General features: G+C 31.2%; 1 protein-coding gene across 1 annotated transcript; it reads left to right on the top strand.

Annotated features, from left to right (window-relative positions):
* The first annotated feature begins 3511 nt into the window (after positions 1-3511).
* LOC118043508 (somatic embryogenesis receptor kinase 2) lies at positions 3512-11237 on the top strand. Its single transcript, XM_035051522.2, has 11 exons — positions 3512-4025; positions 4966-5098; positions 5196-5267; positions 6313-6456; positions 7410-7481; positions 7576-7647; positions 7738-7850; positions 8233-8364; positions 8443-8784; positions 9041-9435; positions 10614-11237. The coding sequence occupies exons 1-11, from the start codon at positions 3932-3934 to the stop codon at positions 10926-10928; spliced, it is 1884 nt and encodes a 627-aa protein (XP_034907413.1). The 5' UTR covers positions 3512-3931; the 3' UTR covers positions 10929-11237.
* Positions 11238-18175: the final 6938 nt, after the last annotated feature.

Here is an 18175-nt window from a genome sequence, read left to right on the forward strand (position 1 = left end):
TCAATGGTTTGGTAAGACATGGTATGACCAAAGTTTGAATTGAAGTGAAAAAAATCAATAACCGGGAAAATTTAGGATTATATATATATATTAGGGTTTTTTGTTTTTTTTTGACAAAATCATTAAAAAAAAGTCAAGTTGATTTGCACATGAATAATTTCATTTAAAAAATATCTCTTAGATGAACGGGCATGTGCAAGTCATTTAAAAAGAAAAGATTTAAAATAAAAAAACTCACAGTTGGTGTTTGGCGGTGGTGGTGGCCGGAGGTTTTAGTGTTATTTTTAGATGAAAAGTGGTAGGTTTGTGGTTACACTTGAGTTTTGATGACTGAAGAATGTTTGAGGTGGTGGGGTGGCTAGAAAATAGAAGAAAAGTCGAGAAAAGTGACCAGTTTGATGGTGGCCGGTGGATTAGAGCTTGATTTTGGCCAGAAAAAAGGTGAGGAAACGGTGAAAAAAAGTCAGTTTTAAGGTCTAGAGGGATAGATGGTAAACACATGGAGGTTTTGGCAGAAAAAAGAATGGAGGTTTTGCGGTTTTTGTAATTGTTAATTAACCTATTAAATTAAGAAATTCTATTAAAATTTAAATTGATACCTATTAAAGATTTTATTAAAAAAATAAATTGACTACAACTAATGCTTTTCATTTATAATTTCTTTATCAGGAATATTTTTCAAAATAATTTAGTTACCAAAACAACTAACATCTTTTTATTCTTAATTGTTTTAATAGCATTAATTAACTTACCGAGTTAAATTTAAATAGATCGCAACCAATCTATTAATAGATTTTATTGAATTTTAAATTGATTATAACTAATCTATTTCATTCATGGTTTCTTAATTAATCTATTAAGTTAAGGAAATTTAAATTATTATTTTCATTGATAATTAGTAAAATTATTAATTAACTTAATAAGAAAAGGAATCCTATTAAAATTTAAATTGATTTTTTTATTTTATACAATAAATTATGATAATTATCAATAAAAGTGATTAGTTCTAGTGAATTTAATTTGTTTTTTTTTTTATACAATAGAGATGAAAATACCAACCCTTAATATCTTTTGGTTCGACAATAAAGTTCTTCGTCAATATAATATCTTAAATTGATATTATGTCTAGTAGCTAGTAACAATAAATTAACTTTTAATATTCTTTTCCCTGTTTTCATAATTCTCTAATTTAAGTGTTTATCTTATTTGAATTTAATCCTAGTACATAGTTATTTAGAATTAGATTAGTTTACAAATTTGTGCTACATTATAGGTTAGATTAATAAAATTCTGAATGTAATAAAATTACATGGTGAACTATTTGTTATTTTTATTAAACCTAACTTAGAGGGTCAACATGAATTTTTATGGTACTCAAGAAATAATTAGTGGGATTCTATTAATTATTATCTGAACCCATTTTTTTTTTTTAAAAAAAATAGATACAAACATAAGAGAAAAAATTCAAGGTAAAGATATTCTTATCATTTTTTTGGATTGAGTTTCACTTTCTCTCTCTCTCTCTTTTTTTTGTGTGTTTGTCTCTTTTTTCAATATAGATTCATGGAGTAACTAATAGGATGTCACTAATTACTTTTTGATCATCATAAAATTTTATCATGTCAACTTTGAAACCTGCCTAGACTTAAAGTTAAATTATGTGGGCCTTGACATGACAAAATCGACTTGATTGGTCAAAAAACATCTTGCCATACCAATAAAAATAGTTTGAAAATGAAATTGAAAAAAAGAGAGGATGAACTAGGCATAAAATAACCCTTTGGCTCAATTTCTTACTTGAACTAGGTTTAAAATTAAACTAGTGGGAGTTATCATGACGTGACCTAATCAACTTAGTCAATTCAAAAGCAACATGGCTAGCCAATAAAAAAATCTGACGATAAAATTAAGAGAAAACAATGACGAGATTGACAGGAAAAAACCTTTTGATATGACTCCCTTTTTTAGTTTAGTTTTAAAATTAAATCATGTGAAATTATCTTTACTTGATCTAGTCTATTTAGTCAATCCAAAAGTAACTTGAATGCTTGTTAAAAAAAAAGTTTGAGGATGAAATGTAGATAAAAAAAGGATGATTTTTTTTTTTTAAAAAAGAAAATGTAAAAAATTAAGAGGAGCTAAATTGAAAAAAGAAAAAGAAGAAAAAATAGAAGTTTTACTGTTTATATGAACAGTGAAACTCCATAACAATTCTCAAATCTTTTAGTATAGAAGTAATTTATAAGGAGTATTTTTTTTTTTTAAAAAAAAACAAGTATAAAATTAAAATATGAATAGAGAGCACTTAATAGGTAATAGATATAGAGTGCAAGTAGTGAGTCCAATAAAAACATTAGATAATTACCTTTGTCAAAAGTATTTACAAACAAATATTTTCAGTTATTAGACCCTAAACTCATCATTTTATTCAAATCATTTTATAGTTATTTTTGGTGTTGATCATCAATAACATTTGTCATTATTCATTTATCCTGAACTCTAATCTTATATTATCAATTAAATTTAAAAATTGTCAATTTTATTTCGGTTACTTTTTGTTTTTTTATTGTAACGATAAATTTTGATTTCAAAACATTTCAATGTTTCATTTTAGAGTTATATATATAATTGAACCATCAATTATAATTAGTTTTATTCATGAACACATTTTAAACTTCACCTTCAACGCATGATTATACATGAAATTCATTCTGTTGAATTATCCTCCTGTTTAATTTCAATTCTGACCGAAAGATAGTGCTTGAGACGGTTTTATAATTATCATGGTATCATAAATATCATGCTGTAGATAATCATGCGTATTCGGACCAAGAATGTAATGAGAGTTTCTTTGACCAAATCCGAGTTGGCACCATGGACCCCAGCTTCTTGTCCTTTGACTTTCAAAACGGAGTTCACTTTGAGTAAATTACTAGCTTGGTCCTCTGTTTCTTACGATTCTGCAAGTTAATCACTCTTTGTTTAAAGCATTATATGTTAGTCCACCAGATTGACTGTTAATTCTTTTTTGAATGTCGAGACTACCAATCCTAAGGTATTTTTTGCTTAATTTACTAAATATCAAGGATTATTGGAGGGGAAAAAACAATGAAATTGTTATTCAAAGCTAATTAAAGGAATAAGTTTCAAAATAAATATACAACCTATTTGATATTGTGATAACAATTTCTTTTTAAAATATTTTTTATTTAAAAATATATTGAAATAGTATTTTTTTTATTTTTTAAAATTTATTTTTGATATCAATACATCAAAAAAATCTAAAAATAATAAAAATTTTTTTATTTAAAATAAAAAATATAAAGTTTTTTAAAAGCACTTTCCAACTGCAAAAAATGAATGGGGTGGTAATCTTAGAGGGATGCAATATTGGATCTTTAAAGATAAAGGGGTCAACTAACTATTTTGTAAGAACAAAAAGGATCAAATGATACTTTTATTTTCACCTTTTGCACTTCCTCCCTACCATTTGCATGCTTTGACTGGGACCCAAGTTGGCACTGCACCACTGCACGCCACCTTCTCTCCCCCTCCTCTCTCTCCATAGGCATAAAAAGCTTAACAACAACAAAAAGATACACTAATCCAATTCCTTGTTTATTTTTTGGCCAAAAAGTGCATTAAAGTTGAAGCATTTATTTAAAAAGAAGATTTTCAAGAATCTTCTTTCATCTCATTAACAAAAAATCCTCTCTGCTTAATCTAAACCTCCTTTTTTACATGAAGACTACTAGACTTGCTTTTGAAAACTACCCTTCTATTAGTCTTCGTTAATAATGGTTTTTTCGGGTGGGGAGTGGAGGATTATGAGTGTGAGATTTTACTTCTTTTTGTGTTTTTAAAATGAGGTACTAAGATTTGGGTTTTTTGGTGATGTGGGTTTGTGTCAGTGTTCATTTTGTCAAGTTTAATGGAGAGAGAAACTGGGGTTTCCGTGGTTACCCTGTGGATGATCCTGGTGCTATTCGTACTCCCTCTTTCAAGGATCTCTGCCAATATGGAAGGTTCTTACATGTTTATTTTTTCATATTAATTGTGGGTTTCTCTTGTTTTGAAATTTAATTGTTGTGGCCCTAGGAAATATGCGGAGTTATTGAGTGTGGTTGTTTGCTTTTTTATGTTGCTAGGTTGTTGACTGCAGGCTATATAGAATTATTTTGAAAAGTGAATGCGTAATTAATGCTTTGTTATTCTGTTTATGGAGATTGATTGGATTAGTTGTGAGTTATTTTCATGGTGTTTCAGTGACAGGATGTGCGATTAAGAAACTTTTTTTATTGGATTGTGACAGGTTATGTGTAATAAGTTTGGATTTTAGGACTTGTTATGGTGTGTGTTTTAAATTAAGATGTCATTTTCATATCAGATCAAAGGGACTCTGTTAATTACCGTCATTAAAAAATACCTTCCCCCCTTTTGAGGTTAAGTTCTTACATGAGAAGCTTTACAGTGAAGGATTTGGTAACTCATTTTCTTTGAATGGGCTGAATGTTCCAAAATTTCAGTTAGTTGTTGCCTCGGTTCAATTTTTGTTTGCTTCAAAGTGCTATGCGAGGTTCTTTTGCTTTGAGTTAGATAAGAAAGAGGAGTTTTAATGCAGTCGGAGATGGGCTTGTAGCATACGGAGATTTAATTGAGGTATCTAGATTAGGCAACTGAAGAAATTGACTTGTTATTTATTTCTGTGAAAGTGATCCTCTTCTCATGGCATTAGATGGTTGAAAGAGTACATCTTCCCAAATTCTGTAGAACATAGTCAGGTGTAATGGGTAATTTAATTCTTGTTAGAGGATATCAAAGATGGTGAAATCTAGTGCTGATGTGACGTTGAGTGACTGTGCCTCAAAGCTCTAGAAGTGTGCTTTATCTCATTGTTGCTTTTCTTCCTTTGGTTGATCTTCATCTCACAATTTTGTGATTAAAATTGTTTGCATCTGTACGCAGGTGATGCATTGCATAATCTACGGATAAATCTACAAGATCCTAACAATGTCCTGCAGAGCTGGGATCCTACCCTTGTTAACCCCTGTACATGGTTTCATGTTACATGCAACAATGACAATAGTGTTATTAGAGTGTAAGCAACCTTGTGTAATGAATCACTTTGTTAAAAGAGACTCTGCTTGTTTTATGATCTTCGATATGCTAAAGGTGTCATTTCTTGTCTCCCACAGTGACCTTGGAAATGCAGCATTATCTGGTCAATTGGTCCCGCAGGTTGGCCAGCTTAAGAATTTACAGTACCTGTAAGTCATCCTTAAGAGTGTTTATTATCTGCATTCTAATGCTGTGTCTATTTCTTGTGGTTAACTGCTTCTTCTCTCTATGCTTCTGTTAACTCTGAATTACATTATTTTGTGCATTCTTGATTGACAATTTTTATGTTCAATGTTTGCTACCTCTCTAATCATCCTTACTTTCTTGAAATGGATTCTTCTATGTGAATATTGTTATCTGTAGATATACATAATCGGTGATGCCTGTTAATATGCCAGTTGCCGTAGTATGAATGGCTACTTTTGTACCTGTTCTAAAAGTGGGGAGGGGAGGGGGGAATGGACATGGGTAGATAGAGAAAATGAAGTCTTAGGAAACATAGTTAATCTTCCTGATATAAAGTTGTTGAGTGGGGAATTTTTATATTGTACTTGCAAATACTTTTTTTTTTTAGAAAGTTATTTTAGCTAATTGTTTTAACATGGTACTGAGTTATCACATAGCTTACCTGTTTAATCTAATTGAATTAACTATTGAGTTAGTTGTTAATTAAGGTTGCTTTGATTTTAGAGGAGAAATGGATCCTGTGAATTTAAGGAATTAGCTAGCCCACCCAGAGCATGATTATCTCCATGTATTTAATGTTCTATTCTGTATTTTGCATAAATTTGGAGGTCATCACTATGTACAACAATTAGATTTAAAATTTTGAATTATGGCAAATTTTGAATGATCATTATTAATAACAACATTGAAGAAGATATAAGTTCAAACAACAGCTGGATAGGGTGTGTTTTGATGAGTATGAAGTACATTCTTTTTACTCATAGCAAAATACAAACCACATAGGATTCTTGAGAATCTTGACTTCTTTTTGGATTATTTGGTTTAATGAAGGAACTTAGCATAATTATTATAATATCCTATATATAAGAGAGAGAGAGAGAGAGAGAGTGTGTCTAATATGTGCTGAATGATATTCTTTTCTTGAACCATCTTATTAGTTTGTATTGCTTTAACATCATATGTTTTCTTTTAAGTTTTATTGATTTGTGATCCGTTTTTTTTTGTCAGGGAACTCTATGGTAACAACATAAGTGGACCAATTCCTAGTGATCTTGGGAATCTGACAAACTTGGTTAGCTTGGATCTATACCTGAACAGTTTCAGTGGTCCTATTCCAAACACATTGGGCAAACTGACAAAACTACGCTTCCTGTATGAATCAGCATCCTTGGCCTTGCCTTGTCTTATTTAATTATCTCTCTACTGAATTCATTGCTACTTTTTAGAACTTCATATACTTTGTTTTTTGGAAAAGAGTGCTTAGTACAAAGCTTTTTTCTTTTTTTTGAGCCACAAAGCTTAATCTGTTGACAAATGTCTAGCATCATAATTATGTTATGATGAAGTATTTCATCCATGAGCAATAGTGAAAGGAAGTGGCCATTATTGCTTAACACAAAGGAATTCATTACTAGTTTTTTTTTTATATATATAGTTTGGTTGTTTATTAGAAAGGATTGGTTAGGACAAAGATTAATTTTGTTTATGAATATCAAGCATCATAATTAGGATGCCATGTATTGTCTTACACATTTGCAATAGTACACATGAACTTCAATTATTTCTTTTTTTTTTTCCTTTTTTTTTTTCCTGTTTGATTGTGCTTGCCAATAGTAAAAGGGGGCACGTGGCAGTGTTAACTCAAGTAGTATAATGTTGCCATGCATGTGAGACTGTTCTGCAGATTGAAGTGAACCGTCCTTGATATTGGAGTACCCTCACTTGTAATTATGAAAGTTAACTTGAAGGTTTATTATGTTTAAGGAAAGCAGTGAAATAGTCCATTTATTAATTTTTAACTAGGGAACTTGGTATGTGTCATTTGCTGCAAGTTAGCATATGAGTAATCAGCAAAGGTCTCCATCGTGATTGGTGTAGTTTTTAAATTGTCCTTCAGGTGATTTCATGATTCTGTTTTCTGCTTGAGTAGATTAGAACTTCAGGGCTGAGCCATTCCACTTTCTTTCCTAATTTTATTAAATTCTAACTTCTGTTGTGCGTGTTTGCACATGTGTTGGTTCCAGCAGGATTTTAATAATGAGTATATACTAAAGTGGTGGAAATGAAACTTAACATTTTTGTTTTGCACGTCTCTGTAAGGATAGCCGACTCAACAACAATAGCTTGTCAGGTTCAATACCCTTGTCCTTGATAAATATCACTGCCCTTCAAGTCTTGTAAGCACCCATCTTGAACTCTCTTCTTTTTCAGCCATCAGTACTGTGTTGGTTATAATGATGTGATACCAACATTTTGCAAATTTGGTTGCAGGGACTTGTCAAATAATCGTCTCTCAGGACCTGTACCAGATAATGGCTCATTTTCATTATTTACTCCCATCAGGTTTTCTAGATTACAATTGAAATGTCCTATATCTGGAATTCTGGATGTTTAATATTGAACCATTAGCTAATTAGTAATTGCCTTAAACAGCTTTGCAAATAACTTGGACCTATGTGGCCCAGTTACGGGGAAGCCTTGCCCTGGATCTCCACCATTTGCCCCACCACCTCCTTTTGTTCCACCTTCAACTGATTCTTATCCTGGTAATCACTTTCACTCACAGTGAATATACAATTATATCATATTATTATATTTTTCTTATTTTCAGCTTGATCATCTTCGTATTGTGTCTTACCGTGGGAATAGTTGGCGTTTGATTTACTTTTAATCCACTACCATCATTTCTATAACTGCTCATGCATTTCAAGATTTTTGCTTTATTTTATGTTGTAGCTGCCACTTGTTGCACTAATAGCCTTGTTGTAATTACCAATTCTAAAAAATAAGTGTTTCTTTTAAGACTATTCCTATTATTGGGAAGTGGAAATTATTGTTGTAATGGTGTTTATGTTGAAATCAATGTGTTGAAGTGTGTTTTGTTCTGACAAATTTGCTTTAGGAGACTGAACTACATTATAATTTCAGGAGAAGGCAACCCCACTGGAGCAATTGCTGGAGGAGTGGCTGCTGGTGCTGCCTTACTGTTTGCAGCGCCAGCTATTTGGTTCGCGTATTGGAGGCGAAGGAGACCACCAGAGCTTTTCTTTGATGTACCTGGTTTGTGCCTCACCTTCAAAATAGACTAGTTTTAATGTTTGGATCTGAGATGTTCTTCTAACTCTGTTCTTTCTCCAGCTGAAGAAGATCCAGAAGTCCACTTGGGACAGCTCAAAAGGTTTTCTTTGCGAGAACTACTGGTTGCAACAGATAGTTTTAGCAACAAGAACATTCTTGGCCGAGGTGGATTTGGTAAGGTGTACAAGGGACGCCTGGCTGATGGAACATTGGTGGCAGTAAAAAGACTTAAAGAGGAGCGGACGCCAGGAGGGGAGTTGCAGTTTCAAACAGAAGTAGAAATGATCAGCATGGCTGTGCATCGAAATCTCCTGCGGTTGCGTGGGTTTTGCATGACACCTACAGAACGGCTGCTTGTTTATCCATACATGGCTAATGGAAGTGTTGCATCCTGTCTAAGAGGTACTACTTGTTGGTTGTTTCTCATTCATTTAGGTTATCTCTGCTATCATTATGCTATAGACCTCATCCAACTGCTTTGGTTTACTCGTTTATGTGATTTTTACACTAAAGCTAAGCTTTAATGCTCATTCCAGCTTCTGCTGCTGTCATATCTCTATTACCACTCTAATTCATTTATATCAAAGGGGATTTTAACTTAAAACACCTTTACTATGTGAAATTGGTACTCATGATCCTTTTTTATGTATTCTTGTAGAACGTCCAACATCAGAAGCCCCTCTTGATTGGTCGAGTAGGAAGAGAATTGCATTGGGGTCTGCAAGGGGTCTTTCTTATTTGCATGATCACTGCGACCCGAAGATCATTCATCGTGATGTGAAAGCTGCAAATATATTATTGGATGAGGAGTTTGAGGCAGTTGTTGGTGACTTTGGGTTGGCTAAACTCATGGACTACAAAGATACCCATGTCACAACTGCTGTACGTGGAACCATTGGGCATATAGCCCCTGAATATCTTTCCACGGGAAAGTCATCCGAGAAGACTGATGTTTTTGGTTATGGAATCATGCTCTTAGAGCTTATCACTGGACAGCGGGCATTTGATCTTGCAAGGCTTGCCAATGATGATGATGTTATGCTACTCGATTGGGTAATGAATTCACGCCTTCCCGCTTGTTATTTATCAGATGCTTCTTGTACAAGTGTTCAAACTGCAGGAGTTTATTTTGTAGTGATTAATGATGTTCTAATCTTGGTTTGACAATGTTAGCTTTGGATATATATATATCTTGTTTTGTGCACGGATGCATTAAATAATGCTCATGGCTTCGGTCAGTTGGATCATTGTTTCACATTGCTGTGCTGTCTCTGCTTATTCCCTTCTCCTTTTTCAGAAAACCATGCCCAGTTTTGCAACTCAAATGTTTTCATTGTGTCCTAGTTACTCTGGTGATTATATCCCCAAAAATTTTAGTGTTCTGAAATTTATTGAGTTGATAAGAAACAGGATTTGGTTTCTTACCACCTGTTATCTCTTAGCTTAATTTCTTCTTCTTTTTTTTTGTCCTTGGGGTGCTTTGATCATTCAAATTCCTGTAAGGCTTGAGGGAAAGTTTGGAGACTCTTCTCCATGTCATATGTGTAGACTGGGCATTCTGCTTGAACTCACTATCTTGCCTTAAGAGAAGCCTTATATTTCACCATATGATATAAGAGAAACCTTATATCCTGTAGACTGGGCATTCTGCCTGAACTCTACTATGGAAAGTTTATTTGGTTATCTCATGGAATTAGTCTTTAAATAGCATCTAGGGCGTAAACTTATTACCTTAGATAGCTGATTCAAAGGTAGTTGGTGCTATCATCATCATTCATATGGTGATTTGCTATTAGTTTTGGAAACTGTCATCCTAGAATGCCTCTTATTTCTGCATTTTCTCTTATTTCTGCATTTTCTCTTATTTCCTCTCCAATGATGGCTAGCTCTTGAACTGACTCATCCATACCTATCACCGAGGGATTTGTTCAAGAGAACAGTATGAACTTAATTCTCATATGACATCCAAATGGGCTTTGACTATAGCTCATCTCGATTATAAATTATTTGAGTTTCATTACTCGTATAAATTGGTGAAAAATTCATGCCTTTAATAATTACTTTGGCTGCGGAGTCACAGCATGTGTGGGTGCATATCTTTTAACAGATGCAAACTTCCTGCTTGTTGCTGGATTGTTGGTGCACCTCTTTGATAATTCTCATACTTTCTCCTGGACTTATCTATGCCTCGAATGCTCGTTCACTGATCAAAACTTCTGCAAGTTTTGCAGGTTAAAGCACTTCTAAAAGAGAAGAAGTTGGAAATGCTGGTGGATCCAGACCTGCAGAACAATTATGTCGATTCAGAGGTGGAACAACTAATACAAGTAGCATTGCTCTGCACCCAAAGCTCCCCTATGGAGCGGCCTAAGATGTCAGAGGTGGTGAGGATGCTTGAAGGTGATGGATTGGCAGAGAGATGGGAGGAATGGCAGAAGGTAGAGGTTGTCCACCAGGATATTGATTTGGCCCCATCTCGAAACTCCGAATGGCTCCTCGATTCCACTGACAACCTTCATGCTGTAGAATTGTCTGGTCCGAGATGATCATACCTTTTCGATAGATAAGAAAATCCATGATTTACTTTTATTTTTTGTTTTTGCTATGCCCCCTTTTGCATTCTTGTCTCTAATCTTCAAGTTAACCCAATGTTGTCGCCTTAGGAATATATATTAAAAATCTGTGCATATGAATCCTTCTGGGGTACGTTTATGGATCTTACAAGGCAAACTGCAGGGCAGAAAGTATGAATGTACTGAATGCTTTGTGCTCTTTTATTCTTGTAACATTAATGTAGTTAATCGATAGCAAAAGCTCGTATGATGACCGATCGGAAAGCAATGCTTTATTTTGTCCGCACATTCTCCTTTCTTCTTCTATCCGGGGAAATTTTCCTTGGTTTAAAGTTTCTTGGTGTTTTCAATCTTTGAAGTTATGCACCTGGCTCTACTCTCTCTTTCTTTCCTTTTTATTATTTTTTTGTTTGTATTAAGGGGCCAAACGACATGTTGCCTGCGTCCGACCCTTTTATTTTATTTTTTTTAAAATAAAATTGTGATATTGCCTGTCACAATGCAGTAGATGTGCTTGCTCCCAGAGGAAATCGAACTAATGACCTCAAGTCTTGTATAGCCTGCGCTAAGAGCTACTCCAAGGGTGTGTTAAATGAAATCTTCAAATGTTGTTTTTTTTATTTAAAACAAATTACTGTTTATTTCATATCTTTTTTTAAAAATCAAAACCAACAAGGTAAAGCTAAAAAAAAAAAATTAATTAATTAAATGTAGTCATGTAAAAAAAAAAAAAAGACAACAAACTTATTAAAAAAAGATAAAGCATTTATTTCTTTCTATTTTCAAATGTTTTTTTTATATTGAAATATACATAATAAAAAAAACTATATTTATACTATTTAAAATGTTATTTTATTAATTTAGCTATTTAAAATAACACCATTCCGGCTGCAACATGGTGTTGGTATAAAATAATTATAAAAAATTATATTAAAGTGCTTTCATAAGAATATCCAATTGTAGCTAGTGATTTATTCTAGTGGTTTGTCTAGCGATTGAGTGCTTATTTTTATTTATTGATTACCTAATAAGTTAAGACATAAAACAATTTGTTTTTAAATTTCTAACACACTGGATTTAAATTTCTAGTGATTTGCATCGCGGATATAATTTTAGATTAGTTTTTAACATAGTAAAAGAATATATCAATATTACAAATGTGTTTTATTATATAAAGTTTTTTTAATTAGAAAATGTGAAGATGCTATTTAATTTCAATAATATAAATTTTAAAAATAAATGAATTATCAAATGTGAAAGAGTTGTTAATATTAATTAAATACTAGAGATGATGACACATTAGATTGATTATAGCTAACATGTTAAACTTGTAAGTTGGGTTTTGGATTTCAATAGATTCAATAATTTTTTTTTAATTATATGATAAAAATAAAAAACCAATTCAAAATCAATTTAATATTAAAAAATAAAATTAAAAAAACCTCATCATAAACCTAATGTTGAAGTTTTTATTAAAAAAAAAACATGCCAGGCCAAGTGTGTAAGCCTAAGTGAGTCTACGTGTTAGAGCCTTAAGAAAAGTTGAGGTGTTTGGGCTTGTGTTAGGCCCGTGCTCCTAGGCTATATTTATTTATTTTTCCTTTTTAAGAGGCACACAACATGTTGTCCACCTTAAAGTTTTTGAAAAAAAATATAAATAGACAATGCGTCGCCAACTACTGTCCAGCTCAAAATTCAGCCACCACTATACTAGTTGAAAAATTACAAGGTGGGATTTTTTGGGTTAAAAAAGCATTTTTCAATACATTTTCACAAAACAAAAAGATCTATTAAACACTATAAAAGCCTTTAGAAACCACCTACTAAGCTAAAAACAAATGCCCCATAATCACCCAAGAAAACCAAAATTAGTTGAACCCAGAAAACCAAAATGAAAATCAATCTCCTTTTTCATTCATGTTTACAAAAAACACCTGTTACCATCAAACTCCCCTCATCAAATGGACTGGAATCACAATAACCAATCCTTATCTCTCTATTTCACATTTTTCCAGTAAATTTCTCTCTTCTTTTTAACTCAATGACTAAAAAACAAACAAATGAATTTTTGAACCAAAATAAAAATTGTCATGAATTTGAGGTGAGCCATGTATTTTCTCTGTGTTTTACATTTCAATTCTTTATCATTTAATTTTATATTTTTATTAAAATTTAAAACCTAATTTCCTATAATTAGACTATAAGAGGATGCAATTGAAAGAAATAAAAAAAATTATGTTTGAAAATTAAAGAAAAACAATTGGGTAATAGGAAAAAACAAAGTTTGAAAATTAGAAAAACAAAACTAGGCAAAAGGTTCACTATTCATCTGAACAATAGTTGTTTCCTAGTTAATTAGACTGTAAAAAGATGAAATTAAAAAAAAAAAAAAAAACAAAGTTTGAAAATTAAAAAAAAATAGGCAAGAGGTTCATTGTTCATATGAATGGTGGTTGCCTCCTAATTGTTTTAGTTTTTGTTAATAAAAAAAAATATAAATTACAATAATATATTTTAAATATTATAAAAATACAAAATAAATTTTAAAATAACTATTACTTAAAAAAAAGAACAATACAATTTAAAAAAAATCATAAAGAGAGGGTACTAATTTAAATTGAAATAAAAAAAGTAATGTAACCTAAGACTTAATTAAACTTTTAATGGATTTAATTGACTTAATTGAGAAAAAAAACTAAGTTTGAAGGCCTAATTTTAGTTAAGTTACAAGTTTTGGGGACCAATTTTGAATTTTAATAAGTTAATCAATCAATTTAGGGGCTTAATTGTGAAGAAAAAAAGTTTGAAGGCCATTTAGGGATTCAATTAAAAAAATTAAAAACCAAAGACCATGGTATAAAACATGCTTACATTTAGGGACTAGAATTGACGGAATCAAGGGTCAAATTAAGATAAATTAAAATTTAATGGATAAGTGAGGGCCAAGTTGCACAATATAAAAACCAAAGACCCATTTATAAAAGGCACGCGACTTAGAGGATTCCAATCAACATTTTTAAGGATGCGATTGTATGAATTAAAAAGTTTTCAGGTTAATAGAGAATTCATACGTAAGAAATCAAAGTACATGGACTAGAATGGAAATTCTCAAAACCCTAATTTTTAGGGTTTAGGATAGGCGACGTGTCATTTGGGTTTTAATAAAAAGAATGAGTAATGCTTCATTCAAGCACTGCTCTTCTTCTTTTTCTTTTTCTACCGAGAAGGTTGATTGATGAGTGACATGACCAAAAAATTGATGTTTGATCCTAAGTGCAAGAGTGTCGAAGTAATAAATAATCCAGCAAGACCGAGGTCGAAACACAGGGAGGCGAACTATATAAATTAAAAATAATATATATTTAATAAAACAAAGAGTTTATGAGAATTTTATGGGATATTAATGTAAGGATTAAACAATGATAAAACAATTATCAAGGTTAGAGGATCCACTAATGGTATTATAAATAAGTATAGTATAAATTTTTTTTATTAATTAACTGGAAACCATACACAAAGAAGGTTCCAATCGGATGATTTATCCTTAATAGTTCATTATAAATTGTTAACATGATCATATTAATTATCTTATTTAAGTAACACCAAACTTTTAAATATTGTTAGGAATTCATGATGCTAACTTATGTTAACAACAAATCAAGTTTCTTTCATAGCACATGTGTAGGTTATACCATACGGTGGGCTATGAAAGTGCCAAGCATTTACTGTATCAAGTTTTATACAACACAAATTTAGACTAACCATTTAACAAGCAAGGTATTAAGAATTAGTAAGATAAAAAGATAAGACATATTAATAACAAACTTTCTTGGATATGAACATTGAAATCCATGTTGAGTTTATATATATATTTAGTGAAACCTTTTTACCTTGACATAATAAACTTAGCTAAACATAATGAAGAAGATAAATATAAATAAACAACACAAGAACATAAGTATAGTAAAGGAAAATATAACATGAAATAAAACTTAAACATTACAAAAATATAAATAAAAAGAGCAAGAGCAAGATCTTGATTTTAACAACCAAGATGCTTAAATGCATGGAAAATACCTTTTTTTATATGCTAAAATTTGAAACTATTGATTTAATGACTAATTGTTAAGTGGGTGGCTATATTTTGACTTGGTGACAATATTTATCTTATTGTCTGAACAAAACACCATTGCTAACATCAGAATTTGAACACATTTTTTTTTATGAAAGTTCTAGGAAATTGTCTCAGCTTTCTAACACAAAAAAAATCAGTGCATTAGGACTTCTATAACTCGAGATATGGGCTGAGCAGTGTCTGAGCTACATGACATATTTAGACTTCTCTGTTGTTGCTACAATTTGAACTTGAAAACGACCTTTTTGAATCTTGGACTCCTCATGAAAGTTTTAGACATGTGTCTTAGCTTTCCATCCATATATAGCAGACCTAAATCCAAATTCTATAGCTCTAGTTATGATCCAATAACTAAGTAGTGTTCCAGTTTGGACTGAACCAACATCTTTTTTCTAAGCTTAGCCCTCTCTTTGTCTTCTCAATTTTAGTAGTTAAACTCATCAATCAATCATTTTATTTATGTGATAAGCCTGCACTTAAGATGAATATTTACCATAAATTAAAGGTATCTTATATTATTAGATATGTTATTATAAAACATACTCTAGCTAAGGATTTATTGCCATTTCAAGTGCAAAATGATGATATATGAGAAACACTTTCTCTACAAGGATTAGTCATCTTCATTAAGCGTTTATATCCTGTATATCTTGATGAACTTGATAATATCTTGTCCCCAGTCAGTTTCCTCTGCCTTAACATATTCAAATTGATTGAGGGACAATCTTCCAATCAATGGATATACAATTCTAGACCTCTAAATCAAGCGTGGTTTATTCTCAGTAATAGATATAAATCTCATCTACATGTTTCAGGTATGTTAATGACATGTTTATATCCCAATCTCCAAGATTAATTTGTCAAAGTATCCTACCTAGTTAGCCTTAACTGAAAAATAAAGTCACCCATAAAACAACCAATTTTGAGGTTGCTTTTTCTTGATAGGGTTTATTTTATAGAGAACAAAAGGAAACCAGGCACCATAACTTGTAGGGGAAGAGAGGGGGGAATCTTCCATAACAACCTACCTTTGGAAAAAAAAAACCATGAAAATGGTGAATGGTTTTGTAACTTCCTGATTTTGTTTCAACCTCTTTTAGTTTATGTTTTTCTAAAGAAGAAAAAGGGATGGAGAGAGAGATTCCAAAGGATAACAAGAGAGAAATTCTAGAAAAAATAGTTAGCAAAAGTGAGAAAATGAGAGAAAAAAGAAAGGAAAATGAGCAAAAGAATAAAAGGTTGAAAAGGAGTTGGAAACAAGAAGAAGAAGCAAACACAATCTAGAAAAGAAAGCAACATTATGACTTAATGTATATTACTTACCTTTAATGAGAGGGTATAGCTCAATGAGCACACTCCTTATTAACGTCTTTTAAATTCTTAATAGAATGTTTATTATTCATTTATTGTGGTTAGTTATTAGTTTAAGGACAATATAAGTTTTTTAATGTATCAAATCATGTTTTTAAGTAATATGCATTGTTTTGAAATGTATGTTCAAAATGGTATTGAAAGCATAGTTTGATGTTTTAGAATTGTTAATGTAAAGATGATTTAAATCACAGCTAAATATGCTTTGATGTTTAAGTCAATCACTAGATTTGTTTTGATTTCATTTGTTGGCAAGTGATTTACCAAAAATATGATCATTGGCTATTTTTTATGAGACTTAAGGTTTAAATAAGCTATGTTCATGATAATAATAGTTGAAAACAAGTGTTGTCAAAATATAGTAACAGTGTTTAGAAATAAATTTTTGAGGATCTAAGGTTTGTTTGATTTAACTATTACATTGCTTTTTTGTTTGTTTTCTTGAGTTTTTTATGGTTTAAACAAGTCATTAAGAATATGTTTGAACTAAGTTGTTATGTTTAAGCTGTTATTTTGGGATTTTAGTCAATTTATGGATTTAGAGCATGTTCTGGGTTTTTCTGGGCTTCTAGGTTGGTGTTTATTAGTTGTCAATTTGATTTTCTTGCAATATAAAGTTTTGGCTTGTCTTATGTGTTTTTATTGAAGCTTAAACTTATACATGATTATTCTCTGCTTATATTTTATCCATTTGAGGTTTGGTTTGGATCAACTGATCCTTAATGAATTTGAATATTTGGGTTAGGCTTAAGGCTGTTGAGATTCAACTCTTGAAATCTATGGCATATATTTTCATTGAATAAGTCTTTTGGCTTCACTTATCCATATTTTATCTCTCTATGCTCATGATTTGATACAATCTAGTCTTTAGCTTTGATTGAATTTCTGGGTTCATGTTGTGTTCTTTGTGTTCATAAGGATATTCAACCAATATTTCTTGTTTGGTCATTTCTATTTTTGTTTTGATTATGGGTTCTGTTTATGAGCTTGGGCTAGACTGAAAAGCCTAGTCCATATGATTAATTTGGGCCTTCGATTTATGGGCCAGGCTGGGAAGCCTAATCAATGTGACTGGGTTGAACCTTTTAAGACATAAGACTATGTTTGGCAATAAAAAATTTGTCAAGGGAAAAACATATTTTTGGGTCATTAAAGCGTGTTTACGAAAAACACCCTTAGGATATTTTTTAAGTTAGTGATTTTTAGCTGAGGATGTATTTGACAAACATACCCTACCATTTTTTTCAACCTTGTATTTTTATTTTTTAATGTTTTTTTTTCCAAACATGCCCTTCTTTTAATTTTAATCAATCTTCATATTTTTTTAGGAACCATTTTGTAATTAATTTTAGGTATTTTATACCATTTTACCTCCTTTGTATTTAATATTTTTTATTGTGAATATCTATGTAAGACATTTTTCTAGTATTAAATAAACTTTTTTTTTATAAAAAAATATATCTTTTTAAAAAATTAATATATACATTTATGTTTTAAAATTTCATATGGCCAAGTTACTCCAAAAAAATCCATATGTAGCATTTTTATCTAAAAAAAAAATACAAGGAAAAAACAAAAACAAAAAACAAAATGCATTGTATGATTTAACATTTTAATTAAAAAAATACCAAAAATATTCAAAAGAATATTTTCTATATTTTGCATGCATCATGGACTTAGTAACTTGTTTATTAAGCCCATGGTGACTTGGCTT

This window comes from Populus alba, chromosome 7 (genome assembly GCF_005239225.2).
Source record: "Populus alba chromosome 7, ASM523922v2, whole genome shotgun sequence".
Taxonomy (NCBI): domain Eukaryota; kingdom Viridiplantae; phylum Streptophyta; class Magnoliopsida; order Malpighiales; family Salicaceae; genus Populus; species Populus alba.